This window comes from Mobula hypostoma, chromosome 3 (assembly GCF_963921235.1).
Source record: "Mobula hypostoma chromosome 3, sMobHyp1.1, whole genome shotgun sequence".
NCBI classification, from domain to species: Eukaryota; Metazoa; Chordata; class Chondrichthyes; order Myliobatiformes; family Myliobatidae; genus Mobula; species Mobula hypostoma.
Window position 1 is genome coordinate 90,146,441 of NC_086099.1, and position 10,274 is coordinate 90,156,714.

General features: G+C 40.5%; 1 protein-coding gene across 2 annotated transcripts; it reads left to right on the top strand.

Moving 5' to 3' along the window:
- The first annotated feature begins 4,917 nt into the window (after positions 1-4,917).
- Positions 4,918-9,269, top strand: nkx3-2 (NK3 homeobox 2). 2 transcript variants are annotated; one of them, XM_063042188.1, is made up of 4 exons: positions 4,918-5,418; positions 5,939-5,993; positions 6,782-7,582; positions 8,044-9,269. In XM_063042188.1, the coding sequence occupies exons 3-4, from the start codon at positions 7,165-7,167 to the stop codon at positions 8,484-8,486; spliced, it is 861 nt and encodes a 286-aa protein (XP_062898258.1). In that variant the 5' UTR covers positions 4,918-5,418; positions 5,939-5,993; positions 6,782-7,164; the 3' UTR covers positions 8,487-9,269. The 2 variants fall into 2 exon arrangements, with proteins under 2 accessions (XP_062898258.1, XP_062898259.1); XM_063042189.1 differs by lacking the exon at positions 5,939-5,993.
- Positions 9,270-10,274: the final 1,005 nt, after the last annotated feature.

The following is a 10,274-nucleotide window of genomic DNA, read 5'->3' on the forward strand; positions in this document are numbered from 1 at the left end:
CAATGACTTTCTGGTAGTTTTGTCACAGTCTAGCAATGTCTACTGCAATTATGCCTAGTGACATAAACAATAATTCTACCTCTCCAACACAACCCATCATTACTTTGAACACCCCTACTACATTTCCCCTTGATGTCCTGTATATAAGACTGTATAAGAGACACAACCTCGGTTTCATTGTCTCTTTGCACAATGGAAATTTCCCTTTCTCCAGTTCTTCACTTCTAAACCAAAATCAGCTCCAAGGATCATGCAATGACTTTGTTAATAAATAAGTATCAGTATTATATTTTCACTGAATATGGCAATACACAAATTGAGTATTTTTCAAAGTAAGTTTTATTATCAAAATATATGCATGTCCCTGTATACAACTCTGAGATTCATTTTCTTGTGGGCATACTTAAAAAACCTAGAGAATAATAACTATAACAGAATCAATAAAATACCATCCAACTAGGGCATTCAACCAGAGTGCAGAAGGCAAAAACTGTGAAAATGCTAAAGAAGATACAATAATAATAAATAAATAGGCAATATAATAGGCAGATGTTACAGGTTGAATGAAGAGTCAGTGAGATGACCTATTGCTCCAGTAGGGAAATTGGAGCAGAACTTATTCATTTCTCAGGCTAGAGCTTGACATGAGTGAAAAGGGATCTAGTGCTTTCCCAGTGTGTATGACAAATAAACTCTTCTCGGGTTTCAGCTGGGTACAGGTATCAATTTGGTATACCTGGAACTGGCTGGAAGCCTGTGAAGAGTGTATTCGTAAAGTTGATATATTTCATTACCAACCTCTCAAAACACTGTAAGTGCTACTGGAGGATAGTCATTGAGGCAGCTCTCCATGCTCTTCTTGGGCACTAGTATAATTGAAACCTGCTTGAAGCAGGTGGGTACCTCAGACTGCCGAAGTGGGAGGTTAAAGACCTCAGTGAACACATCAACCAGATGATCAGCACAGGTCTTTCGTACGTGGCCAGGTACCCCATCTGGGCTGGACGGTTTTTGTGGGTTCACTGTCCTGAAGGCAGCTCACATGTCAGCTTCGGAGACTGAAATTAGAGGATCATTGGGGAATGTGGGAGTAGGCGATGGTTTCTACATGTTTTGACAGTCAAATTGAGCATAGAAGGCATTGAACTTATCTGGAAGTGAAGCCCCACTGTCACCTAATTTGCTTGATTTAACTTTTTAAGATATGATAAGAGGTGATACTCTCTACTTCCACTATCTTAGAAAGAACAACAGAATGGACCTTTCAGAAGGCCAAAGCTTGGTGTTGTGACCTTTGAACATACAAATGTAAATACCATTACAGATATTATGATAAATTGAGAACACAAGACAGTATCCTTAATGTAATGGACATTTGATGTCTATTCTCTGAACTCAAAGAAAGACAGTAAAATATATGGAAAAGGTATCAGGCCCATCAGCCAGCTGGCTGTCCTTTTCATAGCTAGGTTGTTTGCAGTGAATGCTTTTTAAACAGCATCTGTTTCTTGAATAAACAGTCTGTCTTCTGTGAAGATGCCTATAAGGGTTTCTGTGACTCCTGTCATCTATTAAATCCCACCCTCTGAGTGAAACTGTGTTACCATGTGTGTGACTGCAACTCTGCTTCTTTTACCTTGCTGTTCGTAAGACCAGAGATGTAACATTAGAAATAGGAGACAGAGCAGGTCATTCAGCCTCACACAAGCTCACAACGCATTGATGCTGATCTTTTACCTCAGCATCACTTTCTGAAATTAGCTCTATATTTCCCTGATATCTAGACATTAAGGGGGGCAATAACAGAGTTTCCACCCCAATGCCCATCCCAATAGTTCATTATAACAGGGTAAAATACTGGTTACTTCACTCCTTGCTACTACTCAGTAGTTCCACCAGATATGGTGGACCAGTTCTACTCTTGACATTTATGTAATCAGCCTAATCTCCAGCCAAGTTAGAGCACTGCGGCAGTGCTTTTTCGCCGTTTGGTGCAATCTAGTCAAACTGGTGACTGATAAGCCTTTTGTGACTTGAAGGTTATGGACAGAGAGATCCAATAGGGTTCAGTAGCACCTCTCCCCACTCCCACCCCCACCCCACCCCGCAATGCCTTGTTTTCTTGTAATATTTGAATGAATTAGACCTAAGTATAGGAACATGAAAAATAAATTTGCAGCAAGTGGCCATGGGGTTAACAGTGACGAGAAAAGCCTTAGATTGTGGAAGAAATAGCTGGTCATCTTAAGAAATAGGTCAATAGAATTAATCCAGAGAAAAAATGCAACTGGGAAGGCGCACAAGGCAAGAAAACATGAAATATATGAGAAGTTTTGAGTTGTATTGAGGAAGAAAGGGACCTTAGAGTGCATGCCTCATGACTAATTAATATCATGGTTCAAGGACATACAGGATGTTTTCCTATGTAGTGAAAGACATGGTGGTTGTGTTGAAACTATTTGGCCACAGTCTGAGTGCAGTCTACATTGCTGGTCACCACATTGAAGTGTTCCACAGGAAAAGGTACAGTGGTGATGTACAAAGATGTTACGAGGTATGAAAAACTGTAGGAGTGAGGAGAGCTCAGAAAAACTAAGGAAGTTTGTGTTGGAGCAGAAGAGGTTACATTAAGATTTAAAATATTACACTAAGAGGGGCCTAGTTAAAGTAACTGGAAAGGACCTACTTCTTTTGGCAGAGAGGTCATAGGATGAAAGTAAAGTTCAAAGTTCAAAGTAAATTTTATTATTAAAGTACATATATGTCACCATGTTCAACCCTAAGATCAATTTCCTTGTGGGAATACTCAACAAATCTATAGAACGGGAACTATAACAGAATCAATGAAAGACCATCCAACTAGGGTTTTCAACCAGAGTGCAGAAGACAACACTGTGCAAATGCAAAAAGAAGAAACAATAATAATAAATAAATACGCAATAAATATCGAGAACATGAAATGAAGAGTTCTTGAAAGTCAGTCCGTTGGTTGTGGCAACATTGCAATGATTGGGCAAGTGAAATCGAATGAAGAGACTGATGGTTGAAGGGTAGTAACTATTCCTGAACCTGGTTGTGTGGGTCCTGATGGCGGCAGCAAGAAGAGAACATGTCCTGCATGGTGGGTGTCCCTCCTTTCCTGCGACAAAGTTTCATGTAGACATGTTCAATGGTTAGGAGGGTTTTATCAATTGGTACGAGGATTAGATGGGAAAGGAAGAATTTTTTTTTTCACCCAGGGTGCTGGGGCTCTAGAACTCTCTACTTCATCAGATATAAGGAGTACTGTAGGATTGCAGACCAAATACTGGTAGGTAGAATCAAGAATCTGGCTGTGTAGCTAGTTTCCAGCTGGCAGGAACACAATAGGCTGAATGGCTTTTTATGTCATAACCCTTATGTGTCTATATGAATAGACAGAGATCTGCTGTTCCATGGGGAATTTCAGACATTTTGATCTAGATGCACTTTTGAGTTTTTATCTGATTATTTTTCAATAGTATTAGCTAACAGTACTAATTGTTTTCGTTGTGTTAGTCATGTGTGCCTGCCATTCTGGGGATTATGAGCAGGGAAATCTTTTCAAGTTTTGTTTGAGACTTCTTAATACGCATTCACTAAAGTTCAATGATTAGGCTTTAAATAACCTTATTATACTTACTTCAATTGTGGGTTTAAGTCTTCTGAAGATCTGGGAAGTTTGCCTCTTTTCAAATAGCCGTCTTGCAATGAGAATCAGATGAGACAATAACCACACCCACATGGTCATTGTCCGCTTTAAAAAAAGTTAGCATTTATTTAAAGTGTAGTTCACCACGCTGTAACATTAGCCGAAAATATTGCGTATAACTTAAAACAAGAACCTTTTCTTCTCGTTACATCTGCTGGTTCGAGGCAGCTTGGAAGTGGGTATTCTGTACAAAATTTCTCCCTTTTGTAAGCAATATGAAACTTCGCTGCACTCTTAGCTTGACTAGAGAGTGCAGTCACTGTCCTTATTTGCTCATCTTCATGATATTTTAGCCGAATAAAGTAGACGGTGAAAGGTCATCAACCTGAAATGTGAACTCGATTTATCTCTGATGTTACAGATGTTGACTGACCTGCTAAGTGTATTTAATATTATCCGTTTTGTCTTCGGATTCCCAGCATCTGCAATTATTTTAATAATTTTCGATTGGACATAAAATGCATGTTTCCCGGTTTGGCATTACACAGGATAATTGAAAGTGAATTGACAGGCACCCGCAATGAGTATCCACTCAAAAGTTTATTTTATGAAAGTTAGAAATCATGTAGTCCTCTGTACTCATGTTGTCTTTCAGCCAAGAACCATTCAGCGGTTTCAAAACGCTACAGAGCACTAGATTAGATAATGAACTTTAAGCACTGGAAAAGCGTTTATCAAAGTAAAAGCTATTTTAAAAATGACTTTTGAATGATGTGTTAAGATTACATTTAAAAATATTGATGTGCAGCTTTCTCGTGAGCATGCCAATACGTGATACTGACTCTAGGTGGCGCGCGAAAGCCGACAAAGTCAACCCAAGGACCTCTCAGGAAGGGGGATCAGGAGGGGCTAGAATCTTTTAACTGGCGTGTGCTCACCCGCACTTCAATCGCTTTCCCGAAAATAAATTGTTTATGTGACTGCTGGGGTTATGCCTTATTGTGTTCAAATTAAGTTAGATGTAGGAGAGCGGATGATTTGGAGGCAGCGGGCGGTGCTGCTTGGAACTTGGAAATCGACCTTGTATTTATCAAACTCTTGTTGACCTTACACCTCACCCTGGGTTGGAAGAGCCTTGTCATTGTCACGCTGAGGTATGCGGGCTGCGCGAGTTCAGAGACGATGAGTAAAAAGGCATTGGCTACATTCGGACAATTTTAGAGGCGCCGGTCAAAGGAAACTCCGACTTGCGGTTGAAACTCAACCCGCTGAAATAACTTCACTGATAATCCCGCAGGCTAGTTACAGTTCGCATTTAACATGCCGAGCAGTGCGCTTAAACGCAATGACCCTGCTTGCACTGGGAAAAAAAAATCAGTTCTTGTACTTTATTTCCAGAGTTTCGGCTGCTGCTCAGTACGGGGCGTTTTTTTCTTGTCTTCGCAGAGTTAGACGCGTTTTCTCACATGTTTCATGGTTTGCAGCCACAGGAATAATATTGGGTTGGTTATAGTGGTATGGGACATTAACTACCATCCGCCTATCCTGTTACAAGTACCAGCCCCTCACAGAGGGAGACACTCCTCGCATTGTACCTACCACCTACAGCCAGTGGCCTCTTTGATTCGCAACAATGGGAGATTCTGACCGTGGCGGAGACACACAATCCATTCACTCAAGGAGGACTTTTGTCACGGCTTTTGACTTTTGCATGTCAGAAACCGGAGCACGCAGCACTTAAGCAGCCTGTGAGTTTCCGTCTATCGTTTCATCCTCGGACTTTCTTTTTATGCCTAATCAGTCTGGTTGTTTGTAAATTTAACAGGTGATGAGAGGCCACCCGACAAAGATTGCTCCCCACTTTTTTTTTAAAGTCGAATTCCAATCTGTGAAGAATTAACGCCACTCAGTCGTAATTTACATGTGATATAAATGTTTCGTTTAACTGAGACTTTCTCGCTCATCCATTCGTTTTAAGCCTCCGTATATTCTGGCCATATTCCTAATGTTGAAAAATTGTTTTATACTCGGGGAAGAATTTAAAATGCTTGCTGTATCAAATGTTTCCGTGTAAGCTGTGCAAGCGCGCGCATGTGTTGGATAAGAGACAGATTGCTTTGAAATGGTTAAGGGATATTGGGATGGGTTTAGGAAAACAGTATGGCGGAGCTAGGGGCACCCCGCCATTTGACACTGTATTGCCTATAAATTAGCGGCGTGATTACTGTGCAAACAAACGAACACGGTATAATTTATATTGTTTCTCAGGCCGCCCACTCCCAATTGGTTAACAGCTATGAGCCGCACCACAGGAAGGCATTTGGTAAGCTGCTGAAATGAACACGGACCACCCAGTTCGACTACCAAAACGCAGGAAGCAAAGCTGCGCTTAAAACGGGTTATCTTTAAGTTTTTAATGTGTACGCTGTTCTGTTTTTACCCCCTCTTCTGAAATAACATAAATTGTTGGTAACTCCCAATGCTGAAGTTCTATGGATAGTTCGATATGTTTCTATATACAAATAAACGAAGATATACATACACTTATACACGTTGCTCAGTAAACAGCAACATCATTTATTAGGTGCTTTTAGAACTAAATCTTAAAAACACCAAAAGACTTTGCATCAGCGTTTCTTACAACAAATTCTACCATATTTGTGACTAACCACCTGCTGGTCTGTGTGTGCACTGTTTGTGCTTGTCTATATAGTGCCCAATTATATGTCTTAGCATACCTGATTACCAGCAGATGTCTATCCGAGTAGTTTATCTAATGAGTGTATCTAATATATATGTTTATCTGATGTCTAATACGCTCATCAATTCAGTATGTCTGTTTTTCTCTCTGTGTATGGGTGTCGCGCATAAAACGTTGACCCTATATATTATTGTAGCACAGGAAAATATCAAACAGTAATCTTTCATCATTGTCGAATGCGAAATAGGTGCTTGTTGGCCAAATCTTACTAACTTGCAAGTTCTCCGTTTGTATGTTGTGATATTGGAAGTATTTTTTCTTGAAACTGACGATAATTCAATAGATGGATAAGGAATTAATGCGGAAATCTCCCTATCACAGATATTAACGCAATCGCTAATTTTTATTAGATGCGGTCCTCCAGAGTTCTGTCTAAACTCTAAACGGCAACCCAAGGTGCAGCGGTTTCTTCAGACCTTCCGGTAAACCACTGTGCGCCGCTCTTAGGGATAAAAAAAACAAGCAACCAATGAAGAAACGCCGAAACTATGAGCCTCTTTGTGGTGGTCCAATAGGATTTCAGATCTTGGTGGCACGGCTGTCAATCATCGGGGAAGCAATGACATGAAAGACGAGGGAAGGAGCGGAGTGAGAGCGCGAGTGTTAACCTTCTACGGCGCTCACAGGCAACCCTAAGGAGGAGCGATGCCTATCGGGCTCATCTCGCCAGGAAAGGACGGATATCGCCGATAAATAAAAACAAAACTTTTTACAAGTTCAGCATTTTTTGAAAATGGCTCTTCGTGGTAACACCTTGAACCCATTCTCTATCCAGGCTATTTTAACGAGAAAGGAAGAGAATCGACACACGAAAAATTTGGGCGTGTCCTGCTTTTCGTCTGCTACCTGTTGGAAGATGTTGGACAATTTGAATTCCTGTCCAAAGATGAATCCCTCCTCCGGCAGAATCGAGACAAACGGCGATCTGCCGAGTGAACAGCTCTGTTGTGACTCGGATTCGGGCGTCAGCGATGAAAATGACAGTAAAAACCTGTCTATTTGCAACTCGGAAAGGGAATTAGATATTTCTGCAGCCAGTTCGTTACAGGCGAAGTCAACCAAGGAACTGCGATCTAGTTTCAGTGAGGAGACCGAGAAGCGCGACAGTAAGGACCATCTGTGTAACCGGGGGAGAGCAGAAAATTTATCAGGTAGCATACAGTTTATATTTTCCATTGAATGATCTCTCCATTAGCTCGGAGTTTGCAATACTTGTTTTTCGACCACATGTTTATATTTAAATCTTTCCTAGATCGCAAAGTGCTTCCAGGAAATGTCACAATAGGATGTAATTTAATTCAGCGTATTTAAAACTCCGTATTTTTCATTGATCACTAAGCGTGTTAAGAAACTTTACAGAGAAAAGTGCGGAAGAAATTAAAATCGTTCGGGGTTATCGCCAGCCAGCCAGCCAGCCCGCAGACTGCGAAAAAGATAGATAAACAGATAGATTGGTAGATGGATAGATAGGCAGGTAGATGTATACTTAGGCAGATAGATAGATAAATAGATTTATCTCTGTATTGATAGACAGATAGAAAGAAAGAGAGAGAGAGAGAGAGAGAAGTTAGACAGTCGCTATTTATTTAAGATATTATTCTTCACTCCGTAGCTCCAAGTCCAGTTGACGAAGAGTTGAAATCGGGCCAAACCCCGGACCAACCCAAACAGAGGAAGAAACGCTCGCGAGCCGCCTTCTCCCACGCTCAGGTATTCGAGCTCGAACGCCGCTTCAATCACCAAAGATACCTCTCGGGTCCCGAGCGGGCGGATCTGGCTGCCTCTCTTAAACTCACGGAAACTCAGGTCAAAATCTGGTTCCAGAACCGCAGGTACAAAACCAAACGCCGCCAGCTTGCTGCTGACCTGATGGCCTCGGCTCCAGCGGCAAAGAAAGTGGCGGTGAAAGTGTTAATCCGAGACGATCAAAGACAGTATAGCCCGGGAGAATTGCTAAGACCTTCACTGCTTTCTCTTCAGCCGTCTTACCAGTACTATCCATTCACCTATTGCCTGCCTGCGTGGACAGTGGCTGCTTGTACAGGAACTCAATAGCCGTTCATCTTTTACGAACAAAGTTTCAGATCCACGCTCTTAGAACTACAGTATTTATTTGCGTTGTTTTTTTTTAGTGTAAGCTGCAGACTGGACTCGGCAGACAGAGTTTCCATGGTATCCATGTCCTTGATATTTAATTCAAATCTAGCTTCAAATATCTAAAGACTGTCCGCGAGAAGCAAACAGGGAGAAGGTGCTTCTCTGGTTTTCACTGAAAGGAATCTCGATGTTTTGCATTGGTTGGACATTATTTCTTCATTCCCTTCATTCGAAGTAATGTGTGCTGAATGCAAGAAACGTAGAGAAACCGCGAGTTTGTCTCTTAAGTGCAAATATCCGTACAGATATATATTTTATTATACTTCCCGGTTAAGAACAGCAGAGGAAAGAGCAAAACATTTAACATTTTCTCGCAGATTGCTTTGTGTTGATGTTGTGAAGATATTTGCCCCAACTCCAAAACATTTCGATCCGTGATTATATTCAAGCAGTATAGGGGTAAGAACCTAGCACTTTCCATGTAAAAATACTTAGTAGTGCTTAGTGTGGGCGATCATATTCCAGGCTTTTCTTTAATAGTAGCGTGTGAAACTTTATCTGGTTGGTGGTTTCTCCTGAATAGATCCAGGATTGAAAGAATATGAATGAATGTTTAAATAATTGCAGCACAGCGACAAAGGATAGCTCGTTTCAGGGTAGTGCATTTGGAGTTGTGTATCTCTTATAAAATCGTGCACTCTGCATAACTTCCGGTCTTAAAATAAAATTATTATGATTGAAAATACGTGCTTTTTGTTCTGTGTAAATATCCAAATTCGATTATTGAATAGCGATCACGACATCTCATTAAACACAAGGCTTCGATTCTATACTAAACACGTCATTGACCCTACTATATAAATAGTCGTAGGTTTCGGTCTTGGTAACCATGGAATACCGAGTCATCTGGATTTTATAAATCTTTACTTGGTTCCATGGGTCTGCATTACAATTAGAAAGTATAACAACTAGATTTTCTCAAGATTATTTTAAGAGTTGAGCTATTTTTAAAGTTGAGTGCAGTGGTTCTTAATATTCAATCGGCTCACGGGAGTAGGTGCCTAATACCTTCAGCATTATATCTGCTTTGATTTTTTTTAATGTTTCAGGTCTACGGTTAGGCATGCAGTGAAAATGAGGTACACTTCATTTGTACCGTTAATTAATGAGGTTTCCCCGTTAAAAATAATTAAAATATATACCGCATAAAGTATTCACTATAACCAATGGAATGAGGTGATCAATGTTTGTTTACTATCTGGTGGCATCAATGGCGAATTGCCAACATTTCGTAAACTATATTTATTGCATTAAATACATTTCCACAAAATGAAGGTCCCAAAAGTTCACTGGATATGGTTTCCTCAACTATAAGCTAATGAAAATGAGGTATTATGTTAGGGAACTGATTTAAAATTACAGAACACATCTTTTTTCAGTTACTGGGTGGGGCGTATGATGTTGGGATATATCCTCAGGGACTTCCCCATAACAGGGAGCTTTGCGAATCACAATGATCCATTGTCAATGATCTTACAAGACTATTTACAAAGCTAGCAGCCTATTCTGCCTGCTTTGCAATATACGATTAAGACTATTACTCTGAAGCGGGGTTTCTCTTTTTGAAGTTTAACTTTAACCTGCCGCCCAACAAATCAATCCTTGAGAATAAAATAGGCTGGAAATGTCATGATCAATATTCTTACTGGTTAACGCAATAGTCACTGATATCGGTGACACTATGCG